We start from the raw sequence: 23,031 nt of genomic DNA on the forward strand, positions 1-23,031 counted from the left end.
CCTTCTCCCTTTCCCCCCCCCCGCCGAAATGCCCGAGCGCCGGCCCACGGGGAGGGGCCGGTAAACTGCCCGGGCTGAGGCTTGGCGCTGGACCACTCGCCTTCGGCAGGTCTCCAAGGAAGCAGGTTTGCACAGAGCTCTTCCCTGTACTCTGCTTTTTGATCGAGGCTTGTTCAAAATCAAACCTGTGAAAGCTGCTACCTAAAAATACCTGCCTGCAACTTTTCAGGAGCTTTAACTTTGCCGGGGTGCTGATGACTTGTTGCATTAAATGCTGAGAGGATGCTGATGTTGACCCGCAGCAAATCAGCGTGTTGTAGGATCTGGAGAAACAGTGTTGCTTCTTTTCTAACAGAAAAATGCTAAAATTCGAGTAAAAGGTAGGATCCTGTTCCCCAGCAGACTGTAGAGGAGCTGAAAGATGAACAGATGTGGCTTGCAATGCCTTTTCTAGAAATTAGTGTCGTGTTTACACATGGATTAGAAAACGAGTGAAATCTCCTGCAATAAGCAAAATAGTGCAGTCGCTGTTTGATGAACTGGTGTACTTCTACAGAGAGCAAGTAGAACTAAGGCTGTTCATTTACTTTTCCCATTTCCTTAGGGAGACTCCCAACTTTGGAGAAGCTCTAAACACAGTTAGTTGGGTAACATGAAAGAGAGCCCTCAGCAGACACTGACTACCTGCACTTGACACACCTTTTAAGTTACTAAAGCTATGGCTGGCAAAGTTAGTGCTTTGAACATTCTGTTCCCCTTGGGTTTTTTTACAGGCATTTAGCAATAAATTATGTCAGGTGAGTTAATAGTTATCAGGTCTCTGTGAGGGGGTTGGTCTGTTCTCATGCCTGCCAGCTGAGGCAAGGTGGGGGAAGGAATAACTGAGAGAATCCAGTTGATGGGTGTGAAAGGATAGGGGGAAGCTTTTCTTTTTAATTTTAGTGTATCCACTACCTTTTAATCACCTATGTCATTCTTCAGTCTTGCTTTCTGGATGCATCTGATGATGCTAGATTGCTAAACTTCTTTGTATATGGATGCTAACCTAGGGCAGCTGAAAAGACAAGAATTCGAAGAACCTGCAAAGAGGGAGAAGGGTCCGTGGGCTGCTTTGCTTTTTCTGCTCTGAGGAAGGTCTACAACTCTTTCTGCTCGGACAATTTGAATTCTAAATCTGCTCACCTTGTAAGGATGATTTTCTTTTTCAAGGAAGTACTACAGGAGAATGCAGAGTGCAAGTATATCAAGCAAAAATAATCATGGCCCCTAAAACTTCTTTGGTTGACTTTCTGTGATATTCCCCACCCTCCCCATAATATTCTCCAGAAACCTCTTAAGTATATTGCCAAGGTTTGCTTTTTGATGTCTAAAGTGTCAGAATTTACTGTAGAATGTTGTGGAACCCCTCAAAGGGATCCTTCAGTAAAGTTTGGGAAGATAAGTAGTTTTGAGGTACTGAAGTCAGTTTTGCGAGCATGGACCGGTTTTAGGGATGCCTATGGCCATTGCATAGAACAAAGTAAGCTTCACTGGTGGCATCTCCATGACAGTATGGTGCGTTACTGCGTTATTAGTGTATTAGCGTGTTAATACCGGAATATGGAAAATTTAGGCAATGGTACCCTCAAGCCTAAATGACCTCTCTGGTTTAAGATACTCGCTGAGGTGTACTAGTCTGGAACAGTGTGTGTCTCTGGTCTTGGGTGAGAACAAACAGCTCTTAGTTTTAGCATGTGAATCTGATAGGAAAGTTACTTAAAGATGCTTGTCAAGGACATTGAAATGCATGTTGCAGGCTATCCCACTTTTTTTGAAGAACACACTTAAAGTCTGTGTTTAAGGTGAGGAATAGAATGTCCCTTTTAAATAACATAACTCTTTTCGTAAAACAATCGAAGGATCATTAGAAACACTTTTTTTCCCAAAATAATTTAGACACACAAATATAGGAGATGTATACCTACTATGAAATAACCCAGGTTTTGTTAACAACTGGAAAAAATGTTATGCCATCCGTCCCACCCCCCAACTGGATTTGGGAGTTGTTCTTAGCCTCACTGAAAGTTGGTGTCCTTTGTGACAGATATTGTGTGTTGTATCTGATGGATATGTTCTGCATGAGAGCAGATACTAAATGTGTGTGGTATACCTGGCTAATTCAGAGAGGGCTGAAAGACGCTGTGAGCCTTTGACTTCCCAAAGGCTTTAGCTCAATGTGGAGGAAATTAATAGCCCCTGAATTGTCTGACTAGTAAAATACCTGTGCTGTGATTATTGGGATGTGATGTTCAGCTTAGCGGGACTGTATTGTGTTAGTTATTGAGCGTGCTGACCTACTGGAGCAAAACACTTAAATTCCAAAAGTGCTACGCATATCCTTAGACCTTAAATGAAAGGTTAAAGTATTCCCCTGGATTAGGCTAGAACATTAAACCTGTTTCAAGACTGAGCTGGGAAGGAAAATAAAAATTGGAGCATATTGTGTTTGGTTGTACTAGAAGAGTCTAACACACACCAAGCCAAAAAGGGTGCTGTGTGTATGTGTTGATATTTTCTGGTCCTTCAGCCACTTCTGCAGTGGCCCTAAGTTACTGATAATGGAAAGGTACCAGTTGTGCCAGGCAGCTGACTTGCATGTCAAAAATCAGAGACCTCTCTGAATGGGCATGGGACTACTGTAACATCTGCACAAAACTCTTCTGTTTGCTTCAGTAGCCCTGAATACTCCACAAGTGGGGAAAGCTGAGTAACAAGTCAGTGTTGGGTTTTGTTTGTTGTTGAAAGTTGAGGCGATACTTTGCTTTAGAAGGCAGTATGAGTGCCCCAGAAATAAGTGATGTCTGTTTGCTATTCCTCCCCCATTTTTGTGCTTATGTTGGGCTGTTTCCTTCCAGGATATGTTCATTTCCTGCAACTAATGAGAATTACTAGATCTGCCTGCATTTCCCTTTTTATTTATCTCTTGCATAGCTTCTCAGAGCAGGGCCAAATTTTACAGGATTTGTCGCTTGTGAATTTAAAAGGTTAATCATTATAACGTGATCTTTTTAAAGGCAGTCCAAGTTACTATCTGCAGTTACTTTCAGCCAGGTGAGGAGAGCTGATCCTCTTTCTGCTGAAAGCAAACAGTCCTTTGCTCTTAAGTGGTAAAAATGTCTGAGTGATTTCCTCTAGGTGAAAGCTCCTCCACATTTGTCTTCCACTTTCTCTTGGTTTAAAGATCTTAATGAGGAAATGCTGTTTACCACTGATGTGTTTCATTCTATTTTGATGTGCAGCATTTCCCTCTGCTTCATCCATGGTGTCAATTTGGAGTGCGGTCTCTGAAGCAGGGCTGTAATCCATACAGGGTTTGTTGTGGGGGACCCTTTTCTTCACTGGTCTTTGAGTACTGTCACCGTAAATGCATTTCTTGCAGTTTTAAATCATCATGTTAGAAGCAGTGCAGGTAGTAACTTTGTTCAGTAAAAGCTTCAGTAAAAACCACAATCTCTTCCTCTTCTCCCTGCACCCAGCCTATGTCCCTGTATTTTCTATAGTTGTGCCAAAGCATCTGGTTTATTTGACCTGTTGGTAGCATGAGGGTCTTGATGTAACAGATATTGTTTTATCTTTTAGCCTGTAAGTCCATTCTTGTCCTTGTTAATTTAAAAACTGGTCAGCTCTTCAATGCTTAATTAATTAAATGGTAAGTTTGATATGTTTAGATCAGCTTGGCACAGCCTGAAACGCGGATTGGTGCAGACTAGACAGTTGCACTGTGAATAGAGGGGAGGTGTTAGGGTGTTGCACAGATGCTGCCTCTGGGTTTTGTTTTTAAAACAAAATCTAGATGAGAACTTTAGGGGTTCCAGATACCTGTGGATATGCTAAAGGTTTTGTGCTCTTTTCAATTTCATTTAATAGAGAGCATAAAACATTAACCTTTCATTCTGATGTACCTTTCCAGTTTGAATCAGGTGTAAAAGAAAGTAGCAGTAGCCCAAAGCAAAGTTGAAGTAGGTAGAGATGAACAGGTCAAAGATAAGCAGAAGCAGCATATGAAAGGGCAATTCCAGCAGACAGCAGGACTCCCAGTTTCTTTTCTGTTGCTTTACTGGAGATGGGGGGGAAAATAAAGCAATAAAAAAGATTTATTGCTCCCCAAAAGTTCATTTTTTTCCATAGAGTTGTATTTGCTGATCCTGCATCACTATCCCCAAAGCAACAAAGGCTTTTTTTTTTAATTCAAAGGAGTAGGTTTTTTTTCTTGATGAACTTATGCTAAAGAACCCTGTGGGGGGGTGATGGAAAGGGGTGCATACCCACAGCCATGTTGATAACTGTAAGCCTGTTATTCAGCTCTTGCATTGTTAAACTACGTACCGCTCACTTTCCTTTAAAAGAAAATCTCATCGTTTAAGACTGATCTGTCAGTGTAAAAGCAGTCTTATTGAACTACTTATTAACGGCTTCATGCTATGTGGTACAGGGCAAGGCTCTTGCCTATACAAAGATAATTAGTTTGGATCAATTAATACCTAGGAACTCGATCTTGTAAGAAACCACAGGACGTGGGTCTGTTCCTCCTAACATTCATCCTGAAGTTGAACCTTGTCTGTGCTGTCAAGTCTCATTATATGAAAGCCAATGTTGAACAATGGTGAACAAAATGAGAATACCTTTCACTTACATCCTTTACTAGTAACAGATTTTTAAAAATTAAAAATATATATATAAAAAAGCAGATGTCTTACAGGGGAGTAAATGTCTGCATTAGACCAGTAGCAGAATAATCCTATTGGTTTAAGTTCAGTACTTTGACTGGTCTTTGAATTTTCTAGTGAAGTGGGCTGAGTAGGGGTAGTTCTGGCTTCTGAGCATCTGAGGTTTGGATGCAAATCTCTGGATATCTGCTTTCATTCTGAACCCCTAATGCTCACCCACTGAACTGTAACATTTAGACATGTCAGATTTTTTGACTAGATGTATAACTGAAGGTACTCTTTGTCTTGTGTTTGTTGTTATGGTCTAAAAAGCAAAATTCACATTAAATATGTATGCTGACCTTAGAGTATATAGTATAATTTTGCTCTGAGACTTAGCTGTAGAAATGGGAAGAACATTTCAAAAAATAAAACTTGAAGCTCCTACCAGTCACTTAGAACAACAAAATATTTCAGAGGTAGAATTGGCACATGATCTTATGATAGCTTGGGCTTTGTTTAGACATTTTTTAAAAAATGCGGTTATTTCAACCGATGTAAGTAAGCACTGAGCTTGAAACCATTTCTGCCAGAACATTGATGTTATGGGTATGCTATGAATTCTGGCTCTGAACCTGTGTATGTCAGTTGTACTTACGGTTTGAATCAAAAAATCAAATTTATGGGTTTTCTGGATCTAAAACAATGTGGGGAGCATGTTACTGGTGGCCGATTTCTTTGTAAGACCCCAGTGAAGGCTGTCCCAGGTTTCAAAGCACTGTTTGCCTGTCCACAGTGTGTGTCTGTTCAGTCCGGAACGTGGTGTTTTTTCGCTTTCTTTAAAAAGGCCTGGGAAGTAATCATCCGTAACAGCTCTCGGCTTGCTCTCTTTGTAAGCTGCTTCTTGTTCTGGAGCCTCCCTGGTTTCCAGTTACGTGTGCCCCTCTGAGCCTGACTGTGTAGCTATTTCTTCCTGATAAGTTGAACCCCTTTGTGGAATGTCTCCTTCCAGGGGATGAAAGGAGGGTGGGCAGCCACAGTGCCAGCTGTGCAAGGTGGTGCCTCTTACTTCTGTAAATGGGGTAGTCAGTGCAGATACTTCCTCTGAATGCTTTTTTAAAAAAAAAAAAATCCTGATTTATTTAGTAGAATTAACTGCTATGTACTGCTTTGTATTCCACTATAAAACACGTCTATCTTGCAGCACTGTACTACTTCTAATTTATTTTCAAATATATGTAATACAAAAATGACATATTGCCTTGACAAATTAGAGAGAGATACCTTGTTGAAACAGTATTTTTCTAATCCATGCCTATCAGCAGGTGTTGAGCCCATTTGAATTCAAGTCTGGCCATGACAACTGTTTGTACATGTTGTACATTAGTACATGACCACGGCTAAAGTGAGAAAGTGTCAACTCCTAAGTGGCATTAGCTGGTTGGCAGTTATTACCAAGGATCTTCACTCCTTCCCTTAACCTCCTCTTCACATAGTGGCTAAAAACTTGTGTGTAAAAACTCTTGCAGGTGAAGGTTTAACCTAGGTAGATCAAAAACGCACATAATTCTCTCTTTAAAATGAAGATTTGTATATTACATGTGAAATACAGCCTGTTAGTTCAATAATTAGCTTTTATAATGCTGAAATAGGTTACTACAGAAAATACTGGAATTTGCTATAATTAGAAAAGTCTAATCGTTCTCCCATGTTTTTTTTCCTTGTTAATGTCTACTTTTGTTTCTTGCTGCAGTCATGCCCCGTGTGAATTTTTTTAATGTTAGATAGATGTTATTTATTTTAAAAACCTATGCATTTTTTGGTGCTGGATTTGGTAACTTGGGCATCTGAGGAAGGGGCAATATCAGAAACGTATCTTGCCCTTCTTGCCTATGAAACTCTGTTAAAACCTTATTTAACAGTCCAATTTGGGTGAACAAAATTAAAAAGGAGTCATTCAGGAACAATTTTCATGGCCAAGAAGTTTGGTGTCCTGTAGAAAGCAACAGCAAGTTGTTCCTGGGTTAAACTGTAATATACAGTGTTTGACCATGTGTTTAATGCTTGTGAGGAAAGTGCGTGGATGACCAAAGTATTAGAAGTTAACTGACTGTCAAAACATGCAGTAATCCAGCCCTGATTTCTGTGTCAGTTGTAATGCTGTAGCTCCTAAGCACTTGTCATAGCAGGTGGTGGGTGTTGGTTTGGGATTCCAGACACTGAAATAGTATTTGTTTCAATACCTCTCCTTCCACCCTTTTTTTTCCCCCCATAGGAACTTAAGTTGCCTGTTTACAAGGCTGATTCACCACAGATTGGGATGCGGCGATACTTCGTTGGCCTCTTGACTGCCATCAGCAACCATTGCAATCTCTGCCCTATGGCTCGGCATCTTGCTATCTATTTATTGGACATCCTTATGGATCGCTATGATATGTCTGTCGAGCAACTACATGTCATTTCATTTGGCTGTCTTCTCCTAGCAAGTAAGTTGGCTGCTGTCTATTAAGGCTTCTTTTCTGAGCAGATGGTTGTTTTCCTTATATATCATGTGATGTTTTTGCAGTGTTAACAGCTTCTACCTACTTAGGGTAAGGCCTAATGAAGTCCAAGTCAAGGCATAAAGCAGTCTGTTAATAAACTCTGCTCAATTGCATAGCTTGCACTATACATCTATATGGTGGTGTTAATGTGCAGAGGAAGTTTTGGCAGCTGAAGCTGTGTCAGTGGAAGGGGACAATGAAGATCATGGGGTGGGAAGGAAGTGGCAAGACTGGGAAAGGTTAATTCCAAGGAAGACTTGGTAGTAGGGGATGACATCTGTGTAACACGCAGCCTCTCCTGGAGATCTGTCCTTGGACAATCTGTGCCTCTGTGATCACTGGGCATAATCAGTTCCTTGCAAATCAGAGGTTTCTTATACAGAGGCCAAAGGTACCTTCAAACTTTCTATGAATAATATGGTTTGCCAACCGTATCCTGCGCTACATCCAAAACAGCGTGACCAGCAGGCCGAGGCAGGGGATTATCCCCTTCTACTTGGTTCTGGTGAGACCCCCCCCTGCAGTACTGCCTTCAGCTCTGGGGTCCGCAGCACAAGAAGGACATGGACCTGTTGGGGCGAGTCCAGAGAAAGCCATAAAGATGATCTGAGGGCTGGAGCACCTCTGCTGTGAAGACAGGCTGAGAGAGTTGTAGTTTTTCAGTCTGGAGAAGAAAAGGCTTCCGGGAGACCTTAGAGCAGCCTTCCAGTACCTAAAAGGGCCTACAAGAAAGAGGGAGGGACTTTTTACAAGGGCATGGAGTGATAGGACAAGGGGCAATGGCTTTAACTGGAAGAAGGAAGATTTAGAATACGTATTGGGAAAAAATTCTTCATGGTGAGGGTGGTGATGCAGTGGCACAGGTTGCCCAGAGAAGCTGTGGCTGCCCCATCCCTGGAAGTGTTCAAGGCCAGGCTGGATGGGGCTTTGAGCAACCTGGTCTGGTGGAAGGTGTCCCTGCCCATGGCAGGGGGGGTGGAACTGGATGATCTTTAAGGTCCCTTCCAACCAAACAATTTGATTCTATGAATTGTCAGAGTTGGTATACTGGTAAGATCTTGGGTAGAGGTTCACTATATGAGATTGGGAGAGCTGGGCTCTTGACTTCTGTAGCTTCTAGGATTTCAAAAGAAGCAAAAAAGCTTTCAAGATTTTCCTTATGTAAATGACAAGTAAAATGCAACTTTAGGCCACCTCTATGCAACTATGAAGCAAAAGGAAGTTCACAAACTGCCCTATGATAATACTAGAGCAAAACGTTTTGCAACTTCCACCAGCTTAAAAAAACAGGCTATTTGCTTAAAAGAGCCTTCGGGGTACATCTGATAGCAGTGATGCTTCTCTGCAACCTTTAGCTTTTCCTAGTGATATCACTGATAGATCTAATCCTGGGAATCAAATCTGATATTGGATGTTTTTATCAAAGAAGGGTGAATAGAGTGAGATCCTGTTTTTCGATACAAAATGACAGCACTTTGTAGCTACTGGTGAAAATTGAGTCATTCTAGAGACTACTGCCATTTCAGTAGGCGGTTGAATACAATTTAGAAGGAAGTGCAACTTTGCTCAGCTATCTTGACTCTGAAAAATGTATGCTCTTTCCTAACCCCATAGGAATTACTTATGTTAATCACTTGGTTATGGTGTACTTCTAGCCTTTTGGTGACCTTAACTAATGAGGCCCTCCAAGACAGGAAGGAACAAAGAGAAATTCTGAAGCAGCAAGGGCAAAGGTGGTGTTGCCCAAGGGTTTTTAATGTCTTCCTTTTTGTAGCATGTACATTTAGCTTCCATACCCAAAGGAGCTTTTTTCCTCAATATTAGATCTTTGGTCATATTTTCCCCATATTGCTTTCTTCACACTTGACTGAATGTCCTTCAGCAAACCGCTTCCAGTTATTGTCAGGAAAATTATCAGTAGTCCTAATGAGTTTATAATCTTGGTTTTGGCATCAATACTACACAAACAATTAAACACAAACAAATAAAACATAAAAAGGATATAGGAATATGTTGACCAGTCTGTTGGCTTCTTTCCTGCTTATGTCATTGTACTTTCCCATCCTTCTTTAAAAAGCACCTTTTATCATTAGACTTCCTGGGTTTGGGTGTGTTCTTTGACTTTTGGACACTCAATCATAATGATAAATCTTATCTGAAATCCATCTCTTCTGGCAGGTAAATTTGAAGAAAGAGAAGTTAAAGTTCCAAGGTTGGCATTTTTAAATAACGTGGCACAGATGTGCAATGTGAATGTAGTATTGAAAAAGGAAGACTTATTTAGATTGGAATTGCTGGTTTTCGAAAACTTCGACTGGAACCTCTGTCTACCAACACCAGCACACTACATTGACTACTACCTCAGTGTGTCTGTTGGCAAGTATGACCTACACAATGGCTGGCCAATCATCTCACTGACCAAAATCAAATATTTGCTGGAGAAATACACGTATTATTTCCTTGAGCTCTCATTGCAAGGTAAGAGGCTTAGTTTTATGCTAGAATGATGTTCCATTTGGCAAAATGCAAAAATCTGAAAGAGATAAGGGCTTTAAAACTTGTCATAGTATGGATTGCACAAAATTATCAGTGCAGAATTGTTTCTCTTTTGCAGTTATTTCACATGGCAAATGGTATGGTGTCCCTTCCTTGCATGTAAGCCTCTTGTCTCTTTTCAGAAATCTCTAGATAAGATAGATTTTTTTTTTTCTTCAGCGTAAAACACTAATTGGTGAGACTGTCAGAAATGGGGTTTAATTTTTGAATCTGCCACAGTGTATGAACTACTGTCAGTTGCAGATGTGATATTATGCAGTTCAATGTATGAATCTTTTTTTAATTCTATTTTTATAGAGGGTCCTGTGCTGCAAGATATGACAGAATGATGGGGCTTTTAATGATTTGGTTTGCAGCATAGCTTTCAATGTCTGCCCATGCAAGAGGCAGTGAACTGCAGCATCCTCATAAGCCGGGTTCAACAGTAACATAAATGTGTGTAATTGTCAATACTTCACTTTGGTTTACTTGAGACCAGTCTACAAATTTCAGCACAGTCTATTTTGTGGCTTTTTCTGTAATGAAAGGAACTACAGTGAAGCCTTGATGGTTGTTATGAACAAGTAGTACAGAGATCTTCAGGGAAGCTTCATCCAGTTTTGAGAAACTCTTTCTGGTCATGAGTTAATACTCTGAGATGGGTGGAACGAACTTGTGGATTTAATTTTGTCCTGTTTTGCCATACATACACGTAATAGGCTCACTGCAGTTATTAGTAAGAGTATAATTCTTGCTTTTGTTTTTTCTTTTGTAGAGCACAGTTTCCTCCATTTTCGTCCATCTCTGATCGCTGCAGCTTGTGTGTGCGCCTCACGTATCTGTATGCAGATTTCTCCTGCCTGGACAACAGAGCTTGAATTGCTAACATGTTACTCCTGGGAACATCTTACCCAATGCACTGAAATGATATTAATGTAAGATCAAAAAGAAAGTAACCTGTTTGCACTCTTAGGAAGATGTTAATACTCCTTTTTAATTGTTTAGCTAGAATTAAGATAGTACAATATCACATTGGTAATCTCCATCAGTTTGGGGAGAGGAATAAAAGGGAAAAAATCAGGTCACTTTACTAAATACTGTAACAATATTTGCAATGCAGAATGAAGCACACAATATTCATTATGTTTTCTTGTACTGGTTGTCTATGTGATTGGATGGAAGCTTTTTTCCCTTTGTTTTCTCACTGTACCTGCAACATACGCCAGTGTCTCTCTGCACTAAGTATCTCTAACATTGAGAATACAGTAGGGAGACATTTCAGAACTATTCTTTGGGTTTTCTCCAGTAAAGGACATGACTGTGATGCATCAGTACTGGTCTGGTATGTGAGCACATACAGTCGTAATAGAAAATTTAAAAAGCTTTAATAGAACGATTTAGGTTAAGAGGGATGGTGGACCTTCTGAATTCCTACTTAAAGCAGAGCCAACTGAAGTTAAATTGGACTGCTTGGGGTGTTGTCTAGTCGAGTTTTGACTATCTCCAAGGACAGAGACTTCCTAACTTTTCTGAGCAACTTGTTACAGTGCTTCATCATTCTCAAGATAATCAAAAGTGTGAAAATGTTTCTTCCTAATATCTAGCAGGAATTTGCCTTGTTTCCTTATAGCTATGCACTTTAATCTTCTGCAAATACTTACACAGACTATTTCAAAATGTCTGTGTTGTGGACTTAAGGTACGAAGATAACTAATCCATCAGTAAAAACATATAAATGATGCAAAATTATCCATAAGCCTTTTTAGTATGTGAAGATCACAGCAGGATAATTGGAAATTAATTGTGAAAGCAGCTGAGGATTACCATGTACAGCTAGGGCCAAAAAGCTGATGATGTAGCCTGACTGGTGAAAACTTTGGGATATATGCAACCTCTGTGAACGTCTCTCTCTGATAAATCTTACTTATTTGTTTCAGGTGTTATGAGAATGACATCAAAGAAGCCAGTAACATAAAGCAGGTAACAATTCAACGTCAAGAATGGGAAGCTCTGGGAACTCCAAGCTATCAAGCCACTACTCAAGTCCTCTTCCAGCAATCTATTTATCACCCTTTAGCCCAGCGTTCAGCTACGTGTTCCCTGTTCCAGTCGCCAGTGCAAGATTTGTGCTCTGCTTATCGTGACTCCTTACAGGTCCACAGGCCCAGCGATCTGCTTGCTAGGAGTGCTGACAGCTCGCTGCACTCCTGCGCAGCTCCTCAGACCAGCCTTTGGCCATCTGCCCAGGTTCTGCCCACCCAAATGCCTGTTGCTGGGCAAGTGGCATTAGAAACACAGCCTAGACACGGCATGCCCATGGCTTATGGCAGTAGTTACTTTAGTAGTCACCAGTTGTATGCATCTAGGTGTTTTGAAGGATAAATATTGATAAGAGACCCTGTGGTGATACAAGTTGTATATCTGAATGAGAACCATGAAAGAAAAGACTCCTTATGATTTCCTTATGCAGACAATGTTGATTTGGATCCACTGAACACTGAAACCTGGGTGCCTTTCTGCCAAGAGCTGTACCTTTTGCTCTTAATGAGACACCACTTGCTGTCAATTTGAGAGCCATCTGTGTAGCAACCCTGTGGAGATGTCTGTCTTCCTTCTAGTCTTCAGTTAGTGACTTGTCAGAGTTTGCTGAAAGTTTTTGTTGAAGAGTTATTTCAGGCTGGAGTGTTTGTTGAATTTCTGGCCAAGCACCAATGTACCTAGGGGATGTTGTTTGAAAATAGAGTCCTCTCCTCCTCTCCCAGTGATGTTTTGTTTGAACAGTGGCAGCTTATACTACTGGAAGCTTCTACTAAAATATACTGAAATTGCTATCAGTTGAATGTGAACTTTGTTTATGCAGAAATCTACGGGTAGAACACTTTCCATTTTCTTTTAGCAGGACTGATAGATCATAAAGAAGACTTCTATTCTAAAGGACAAAAAGAAAAATGGGCCAGAAAACTATCAAATAATTTTTGGCTTAAAGTTATCTTGGAATCTAAAGGTGGTGCTGCTGAATGGAACATCACTCTGCCTTCAAGTATTTTAGAAACAAAACCAAAACCTTAAACCATCTCTTCGATCTTTAACATGCTGCTGCTTTTGAGACTGGAGATTTTTGTTAGTAAAATTGTTCATGAGCTTTATTGGGCATTTAATGTTACTTGAAGAAATCCTCTTGGAAAAACACTTGAAAGATTCACTGCCTTCAGTTATTTCATCTTTTTGGGTCAATGATTTGTGGCAGTAGTTTAGGCTCAGGACAGAGGAACTGGTGTTAATGGGGACAAAGATAGGGAACTGATTAACTTTACTATGAAATTAGAGTTTCATTGCAGTGCTAGACAATGCTGACTTATTTTTTTTAAATATCATCTTAGCATTGCCTTGGAAAATATAGCTGGTAAATTGAAGATCCTGTTGCTGCTTTGCAATGAGACACACATCCTGTCACAATCCAAAGGTTTCTTTCTCAACTGAAACCAGGGATGATCAAAAAAATGTATAGGCATTTTTATGTTAATATAGATATTTAGAAGAAATGGACTTCTGCAAATGTGAAACTTTAGTGGTTGTATATATCAAAACTACTGTAAATTTGTTTGAAGGCAGTGCTCTTGGTTCATCTTTTCTTTGAAGGTTCTCAGGACAGCAATTCGAGTAATGTGCAATATGCTTTTACTGACTTGGGGCAATTTTTTCAAGTTGTGTCACAGTGCTGTTTTAAATTATATTTTTAGAGAATTGTTTTTAAGGGTGTTTTAGGGGGTGTGTGTGTGGGGGGGAACTAGTCTGCATGCTAATGTGTGTTTGTGTAGCAGGCTAGAGGAATCTTGTTTTATTTTTTTTAAAATGCAAACTGTAAATGTAAAAATGTAGTACTCTTCAGAAATTAGTCTAGAAGTTTAGAGAACTCAGTTCATCTTTTATTGTTGGCTTTGTATTTATATTAAACTTTATTTTCAGAAGACTTTTGTGTATTTTTTATCATTTGACAGACATGAACAACATATATGTGGCAGCACTCCTAGGTGGTTTTTCTTTTGTTTTTATCAACCTTGTAATTTGTGTCATGTGCAGTGTTAAATCTGGACTGCTGTCATGCTTAATTGTGAAAATACTTGCTAAGTTACCAATGAAAGTTTCCACTAAACAAGCAGCCAGCTGGAGTACCCTTTTTTTAAAAAAAAAAGTGGTTTCTCCTTAGCTTTTAAGAGCTAGCAAAGAATATATGTCTATACCTTAAAAATACTTGATCTGAGCACTCATAATGTTTTACAGAACAGAAGAGTGGCAGGACAAATGTGATGGAAAAGCCTTGCCAAATGATAAATTCTGAAGGATTAGGCAAATTGGGAATTTGGTCACTGCACAAGGCAGAAAATGTGCAGAGACAAGGTAGGGACATAATATAAGAATAGATTGTTCCATCTCACGTGGGCAGTGTGCCTTGGGGGTGCTGCCTTACCTGAGGAGATTGAAAGGCTGAATAGGAGAATGCAGTTTTACGTTCAGTCTTCTGGTGACTGCATCTTCTAAGCAGGAATTGTCCATTGACTTCTAGGTTCTGTTTGTGCCATTGTATCCTGGGTGGAGTTGGAGCAGATTAAGCCCAACAGCAGACTCTGAAAGGGAAAAGATTTATGAGAATTTGAGTTGGCCTAATAGTGCTTTGACTGACAGTTCTCTCCAGAATGCTTTAAATGTTGGTGGCAGTTCCACACATTTAATTTCTAGGTAAATAATACTTTTTTGACACTTTTCTGAAGACTTTTTGCCACAACTGCTTTTGGAGGGGAGCTGCAGAAGTGCATGCAAAGCTGAGTTAATTTTTAAACAAATGGATGCACCTGTGCTTGTGCTGTTTGATGCTGTCAGTTGCAGCATAGTCCTAGCAGAATTTTTACACACTGATTAACTTGTACCTCCCTGGCAGACTTTGAAGAAAGGCAGGCTGCCGCAAAAGCAAATGCAGTGAAACATGGTTAAGGAATACAAAATGGGGTTAGGCACTAGTTACCTGCATACATAGGAGGATGTTGCACATGTAGCCAAACAAATGAGAAAGCTGACATTAAAATTAAAAAACCGGATTAGTTAGTTCTGACAAGAGCTGCAGAAGAGATACAGGAGGGAAAAAGTCTGCTGATGTTGATCAGGTATCAAAGGTTAAAATCAACTTATTTTTAAAAATCCTACAGCTGTAGCTTGCTGCTTTTTTAAACAGGAAAGGGAAATTAATACCATCTCCCTATTTGTGAGAAAGCCACAACTTGGTGTTTGCAAAGTTGTCAAAGCTGCTGTTTGATCCTTTTGTTTTGGCAAGCTTTACACACTGTAGAGAACAATTTAAAGGTGAGATAATGCTCCTTGATCGGTATGATCAACTCATCAGTAAAGTGTACAGTTATTGGTTAATAATGCTGCTTAATTTAGCTTGGTGCTATTTTTTTATTGAGAAGTCTAGATACTAGCAAATGTGTGCCAAACACCGATGAATTCTTAGTGATAATGTTGCATGAGTTTTTGTTGTCTTTTTTTTTTGAGTGTTTATTTTGCTCTCTATACTGCCATTTCAAGGCAGCAATGTTTTTTTCCCCATGTGAAAGCATGCCTTTTACATGCTTTCTAGAGAGCCTAAATAAATCCCCCCTCTTCTTTTCAAATCATTGTTGTCTAATGGCGAGTTACTTGATCACATGCAGATTGTGAAAACAAAATGTGCCAGCTGCATAACACTAAATGTATTTGCTTCTAGAACTGAAATTAGTGGTGGCTGGTTCTATTTTGTTTTCAAAGCAGGGAATCATCAGGTATTGGCATCATCTTCAGAGCAGGTTCTTGTGGGTGTGACTGGTTCAGACAAAACAGCATCATCTCTTAATTCTAGTATGAGCTTTAGTTTCATATAACACTTGCCCAGTGTTTACCTGTGCCTAACTCTACAGGTTATTCAGTGTCATTGGTTAAGTGTTGAATATGATGGGCACATTCTAAATCCAAATGTTCTAAGATGTCACATTATTATTTGCAGAGGATTGCACTAGCTGACTTGAACTCAAATGAGGAGTAAGCCTGAAGTGATCTCTTATTACTTCTGAATATGACCTCATACAACTGAAAAAGCTGAATTTCAACAAAATTCTACTAAATCAGTAGATCTGTTTGTTGCAAGTACAAAATGAATGTCTCAAGTTTGAACAGGTTTCAGATTTGACTCATGTTTAATTAGAGTTCAGCATTATGCTTTGCCTTGGAAACAAAGTAAGTAATATATTGAGCAACACCTGGTCATAAGACATGTGCAGCCTGTTTTGGGTAAACTGGTGGAATCTGGATGAAACCTTGTTGCTGCTGGAAAGCTTAGTAATCTCTATTAAGGAAAAATACTAAAAGGAATTAAAAGCCTTTTTTTAATGCAAGATACTTGAAATGATTGGGATTATCAGTCATGTACATAGACCCATCAAAAAATGAACTTCTGTGTACGTAAGACACAGGCCCTGGCTAGTTATGGATTAGCTTGTGAGGGCAAGCAGCCAAGTGGATCCAGAAGGCAAGACAGCTGGAAAAAGGAGGCTAAAAAGGGAAAAGCTTTGTGGACCAGGTATTGGCCAGAGGTGATTTAGAACAGTGAATCTAAAAACTGTGTTATATTTAATTCCTACCGTGTTCAGGAAAACAGGTTTTTACATACACTCTGTATAAATAACAGGATCACATTGAGAAAATAAGACTCCACATTTTCCCACAGGAGTCTGTCTATAAAACCTTAAATGTCTTCTAAGAATTTGGGTTGAGAAGAGATACTGATGAGAATGAGAAAACCACGATAGCAGTATGAAAGCATATATTTTAATGAGTGATAAACTGACTTTCTCTTGTTTTCAAGCTCCTAAATTTCTGCCCTTCAACCAGCAATAGGGCAAAAGACTTTTATCAGGTCTTGCATTTTGATGTATGCTTTGGGCAGAGTATTGTCCTCTTCTCCAGACAGAAGCTGAATAGACCTTCTGTTAAGTAGGTGGTAGACAACATTTGAATATGCCACATATGTATCATATCCTGAAATACTCAGAGTGGACAGCATCATAAATGCTTTGTTGCATCTTCTGATTTTTGCGTTCTGATTTTCTGAGTATTTGTCAGATCTTTAAGAACGGGGTGAGCATTAATGTTGAGGATAACATTACTCAAAAACAATTCTTCATGTTTGTAACACAAAGAAAGAGAGAGAGAAAGACAATCAATCAGCACTATTTTATTTATTTGTATTGTTGTTTGTTTTTCAGTGCACTGGAAGAGACTGGCTTTACTGCCTTAAGCAATCCTTTTGCTGGTCCTTTTGTAGACTACACCAGAAGCAGTAGAAATCTGGAATAAAGAGCAAACCAAAATTTTGGTTGAACAGTGTAATTAGAGCTTCAGTGACACAAATGAAAAGACCTGCTGACTGACTCACAGAATCTGTTCTTCACTGAAGCAAGGTTTACCCTTTGGTAGAAGACATATCTAGAAAATAAGTCCTTGTCAAGTCTGAAATGCACAATGCAAAAATATTCTCACACAAAAAGCACAACTTCTAAACAGGGGTTTAGGGATAAATGTATTATGTGTTAGACATGGCTTCACCAACTCAAAGTTATCAGGGTTTTAGACAAGTGAGATAACTGTTCTCCAAAAGCAATAAATGATTGACACTATTACTTTCAGGGAGTGCAAGTGTCCTTTCTTGATTCACAGAGTAACTTACTTTTGGTTAGTCTCTGTTGAAGACACACTCATACATATGTAACTGGCACAGACACAAGTCAATTCAGGGAAATTGTTGAGAATCAGAAATCATGATGTTTGACAATCCTATCTGTTTTACACATTTTACTATAAGTATTGTAGTTTCAGTAATCTTCCAAATGTTGCTGTTCTGTTGATAAAATAGGATACTACTTGAAATTCAACCTCTTTTCTGTTTTGTTTGGTGTTTTTTCCTTTGGTAAGACTAAGGAAATAGAGTTCTACAGAAGTTCTGTGAGGAGTTGCAGCTAGATAGTGTTCTAAGAATGAAACAAAATCAATAACTTTATAGAAACATGTAAGTAGTAGGTGAAAAGTTTTATATATATTATTTTCTATCCTTGAGGCATAGGCACAATGAATACAGTCAAAGACATGGCAGCTTGGAAATATTTCAGTCTGAACAGTCTGTGTGTCTGTGCCTACGATGCAAGATCTACATTTCAAGTTTATAAAAAATATATGATGAAAAGTTTGTCCATTTAATTTTTGAATTAAACCTGCATAAAATTGTAAAATATTATCTAAAGTGAAGGAGAAAGTTAATTAATAGTTTTGCTTTACTTTATCTAAAGATTTTTTTCTAAACTTAAAATTTTAAGCCTGCTGGTCTTGAGAGTTTTGTTTGGTTTTTATAAACTAACCCGGATATTTGAGAACTCACCTCTACTAGCTTTCCTCCACAGATCTCTGCAGTATGACGATAGTTGGGAAAATCAGCTACTATTTTCCCATCTTCCATTTTAACAGTTGCCTGTAATAGAGAAAGGTTTAATGTTCCCTGGGGTTACTGGCATTTATATTATCAGATACACTGTAAACATCTGTGTACCTGATGCTTAAAGTTTTTACTTTTAAAAAAGTAGGAGTTGTGTATTACACATGCAGCTTCATGAACAAGACTAAAATCCTCGTGCTTTAGTTCTTAAATGTTCACAATTTAAATTGAAAAATGTTTACCTAACAATACATGCAAGTTCCATATCTACACAATATGCATTCATAGCTCTAAAAATGATCTGACTACAGACTATGCTTCTCATTCAGTCCTCAATGTTTTGTGTGGTTCTCTTGTTTTGACAGTGAAGTAAAAGGCATGATTGTATGACTTCTTTTAATTTTGAAGTAGCATTCACAGGTATACTAATAACCTGCCTGTAGGCAGCACAAGAGTCACTGTGGACAAGTGATGTGAATCTACCCTAGATCCTGAGTTTCATACCTCTAACTACACTAGAATTCATCTCACTCATTTAAGTATAGGTGAACCTGACTGCACAGTCTGCAGTCAAACCTTTATGCTATAATTTGTGCCAATTGCTATAAGAGCTGCTTCTGTATGGAAGAAGTATGCCAGCATGCTACTATGAAGATCACAAATACTACAGCAGCTCAGTTGACTGCCAAAACTAGATATGCAGTTCCATCACGAAATCAGTCTTGCCTGTATAACCAGTCAGTCTTCCCTATGCTTTTAGTAATAAAGACAGATGAGTCAGTCATATTTAGAGGGGAAAAAAGGTAATTTGAAAACTGAAGAATGAGTGGACATTTTTAACCAGATACAAGGAAACCATCTGACTAGTTTACGTATTGTTTAGTGACATTATACTAAAAGGCAGTGGCTTCTCTGCTGAGAGTCATTTACTCTGTCTCCATCTTTGGCTACTTAATAGGCTTTGGACTGCTGAAGTGCCCAGGGTCAAAAAGAAGAGAATAGAATTTGTAATATTTCAAAATTGTTAAGTTTGCAATAAACTGACCAAGTAAAATTGTGTCTTTTTCTATCTGTTGAGTTTCACAAAGATTTCTCAAAGACACGTTTTTTTTTTTTCCCTGTTATAACCAGAAAGGTTTGACTCAAAAAAAGCATTCTGGAAATCACACAGTGCTATTGCTGTTCTCAGTTTGTCACAGCTCCCTGATGCAATTGCTGGTTTTCCTGTCTCTTCAATATATATAAAGCATTTATCCAGTAATCTATTGTAGGGTTCTGGACACCTCTCAAATGCAGGGTTTAACTGCCCCAAACTGTCTTGTTCCTTTAAATAGATGAGAAATGAATAAGGTAAGTAAAGCAACCATTTTACAGCAGGTTTTGTATCCAGATTTTGTCCATGACAGGAGCAGACCAATATTGTGTAATCTTCTGTCTCACTAGAGGCTGCTTAAATTGCAAGTTGCTCTGTACTTCCAACAGGAAGGATACACAGGGTTTTTTCCCCCCTTCCCTTTACACAGTCTTTTGTTTAAGGCTCAGGCACAGGTGACTTCAAAAGGTGAGCACTGCTGACAGGCATGGGCAGAGCTCAGGACCATAGCACTCCCCTCAGAGTGTGCTGCAGTTGCTGTATGGTGCTGGACAATGACACAGCTGCCAACCAGCTCTTCAGAGTTTTAATCAGCATTATGTTTGCTTGGGCTGCGACACCAGTAGATGCTTGACACTCTACCCTCATTCTTTATTAGGACATACACTTCTGAAGCTCTAGCTCTCTTTAAAATCAGGTTTAGATATTTTGCTAAGGGCATCAAGAAATGGGGGAAGAATTATAAGTTTCTAAGCTATGACAGATTTAAAGAAAATGTCCTTGAGACAGATTTGATTTTCCCCCTAAATTAAAAAACAACTGAGACAGTGTAGAACTTAAGAGCTACGTTAATTTACCTTGAACTTTTTACCACCCATTGTCTCCATGTCTGCTTCCTTGCCAATTGTGAATGTGTTGCTTGTGGTGCCACCTCCTGGGAAATGCTGTGTCCAGGTGAAGTCATTTCCATTCTGCATCACCTCAGTGACTATTTTGCAATTCCTTCCCATTTCAATCTTGTCACCGGGGAGACCTTAATCAATAGAAACATACAGTTTATCAAATGTAATAGCCTACCAGCTGTATTTGAACTGAAGCATGCTAATGGTATGTTTGTTCTCAGACACTGATGTCTGAGCATCTGATTTGTTGGGGTTTTTTTCTTTTTTTTTACCACAGTATCAAAGATCTCAGTTCAAATTTCTCTCTGAGAAATGATACACTGAATAAATATATATATACACAAAGTATATATAAATATTCTACTTAATCTACACGTGCAGATGCATGGAATTTAATGTGTATGAACTTGTGCCTTTGCTATATAGCTGCACATAGCTATTTACTCTTTGCTATTGCTTTTTAAAGAAATGAACACAAGCACTGAACTTATGTGCACAGATCATAGAGTCCCTAAGAGCTTTTATGGGGTAATCTCCAAAACAGGTTTGTAGAGTCTTCTGAAAGCATGCAAAGAAACCTGTTCCTGTATAAGATTCGACAAGCACTTTCATATTAAATTTATACTCCCACCGATGAATACTAAGGACAGAAAAAGTAACCTTCACAATCATCATACTGCAAACATCTTGGCCCTTCATTCTGCTGCCACTGAAAAGGAATACTATTTCTGTAGAACAGGACTATTTCCTGCAGCTGACAGTGCTTCCCATAAAGATGAAAACTGAACCTCCCTGCTGAAGTGCAGAGCACTCCTACCACTCTTAGCCCCTGTTGATCTCAGCACATTTCAGTAAAGAACTTTGTTTTTTTAAAAAAGTATTTTTAACTAATTTATAACCTTTAAGACTTGCACCCCAAGACATACTTACCAATCTTCTTCACAAAGTCATCATAGTTCTCATCGCCTTCAAATTCGTATTTGCCTGCAAATGCCATGTTGCCCTGGTGATGTGGCTGGTAGAGCAGAATAGCAGCTGGAACAAAGAAGAATGGATAAGTGCAGATGGCTTGAGGCCCTTGTTTTTATAAACCAGCCCAAGCTGTTCAGCCCACCTATACCCACACCCCTTGGAAATATACTTTTATGATCTATGTGAGTCATTAGCATGGATGCCATTGACCTGTATGAAAATCAAGGTTATAATTCAATTATACATCCTTGACAATAACCTGGAGATCAGCAGAAATAAAGGACAAAACCTCGGTTTTCCTTTTAGTGCTTATTTAAACAAAGTGATATATTTTTACTTTCAAGATTCCACTGATTTTGCATTCAGGATGGAATAATGGTAAAATATGTTATAATGAAACAGGATAAAAATGGCTTCAAAGTAGTGTCCTGAGGCCACAGCTCTGCTCTATTTGGAAGCATACCCTACATTAGTTAAAATACGACAATAAGAAACAAGCTGCACAGATTCCCAAGTATTTCTGGTAGGGTATGGGCAATGACAAGATTCTGGGTAAATTACTGCACCTTCATATGTCTTGCCTTATCTCCATAAAGAAAAAAGAATTGTGAAATATTTTACACTCCTTTGATATGAAGTACATTAGATTAGTCCATGGCACTGTGTTCCCATACCTTATTTAATATTAAGAAACAAAGAGTGCCTTGTATTTCTTAGCAAGTGTTTGCACAAAGTACAAAAAATATACTTATTTTGGAAAAGCAAAGCTCTGCTTTATGTAAGATAACCATATGTTAAAAGTCAGGGAGCCTGCTGGATAATATAGAATGCATACGGGAGACGTCCTATGCCTAATGAATCCACTGCCACATACAGATAGCAGTGTAGGAAACTCCCAGCTGCTGTGTATTGGCATAGCTCCACTGGCTGAGGATACAGACCAATAATTTTGACTCTGAACAAAAACATTTCTAGGATTTATGTGCAAATAGTGTCATATATTGGAGTTTTATTTTATTTTATTGAAGTAATAAATTTGGGAAGGAACAGAAAATTTATTTTTCCCTGGTTTTATAAAAGTCTGGAGAAACATACAACAGTGTTCAACAGTTTTGCTGTATGCAAAAGTAGGTTCTATTTCTTAAATGCAATTAATTTAATATCACATGCTAATGCAAGAAACATGTCTATTTAGAGTCAAGAAACTGATCAGAAGAACAGGAACATAGGCTGGGTGATTAAAAACATGGAAAACAAAGGTCCACTAAATGTCACCACTGCTATCGTTGGTATACTTTCAAATGAATGAATTTTATGTAACCATTTCTGTATTTCTAATGAATAGACTTATCCATGCTCCACTCTGCCAGAGAGTAAGACAAACTTCAGTAATGGGATGAAACTTCAGTAAAATGTTAAATATCATAGATCATGGTATATCATTACTGTAAAACTATACAAATTAGAAGCATTGCTACATCTAACAGTCTTATTACCACTAACACTGTCTTTGAGTTCACACCGTCAGTTGTACACGCCCTCAGCCTGTGCTCTAAATCCTGCATGTTGAAGAGCGTAGTGTAGTTTGCAACCTGTTCTACTGAGTTGAGACAGAACAGTGCCTCTTAGTGAATCCTGCCTCCGATGGGTCCTCTCTCGTATGGTCACATACTGGCTGTGTCTTGATGTAGCCTCATAGATTTGGGACTGGATGTAGAACATGTCACACCAGCATTGAATTCAAGAGGAGCTAGAAATAAGACAGCCTGTACCCAACTATTTTGTCACA

The 23,031-nt window shown here is 38.9% G+C and overlaps 2 protein-coding genes across 2 annotated transcripts; one reads left to right on the forward strand and one right to left on the reverse strand.

Annotated features, from left to right (window-relative positions):
* Positions 1–6,960: 6,960 nt before the first annotated feature.
* CCNJL (cyclin J-like) lies at positions 6,961–12,145 on the forward strand (the record flags this gene model as incomplete). The annotated part of the gene is made up of 4 exons (XM_009702941.1): positions 6,961–7,171; positions 9,407–9,706; positions 10,539–10,698; positions 11,701–12,145. Coding segments are annotated over 4 exons (1,116 nt in total), but the record flags the coding sequence as incomplete, so codon positions are not given.
* A 4,867-nt stretch (positions 12,146–17,012) lies between these two features.
* FABP6 (fatty acid binding protein 6, ileal) lies at positions 17,013–21,318 on the reverse strand. Its single transcript, XM_009702930.1, has 4 exons — positions 21,201–21,318; positions 20,226–20,401; positions 18,222–18,311; positions 17,013–17,137 (listed from the first exon to the last, which is right to left on the reverse strand). The coding sequence occupies exons 1-4, from the start codon at positions 21,265–21,267 to the stop codon at positions 17,084–17,086; spliced, it is 387 nt and encodes a 128-aa protein (XP_009701232.1). The 5' UTR covers positions 21,268–21,318; the 3' UTR covers positions 17,013–17,083.
* Positions 21,319–23,031: the final 1,713 nt, after the last annotated feature.

This window comes from Cariama cristata, unplaced genomic scaffold (genome assembly GCF_000690535.1).
Source record: "Cariama cristata isolate BGI_N322 unplaced genomic scaffold, ASM69053v1 scaffold26110, whole genome shotgun sequence".
Taxonomy (NCBI): Eukaryota; Metazoa; Chordata; class Aves; order Cariamiformes; family Cariamidae; genus Cariama; species Cariama cristata.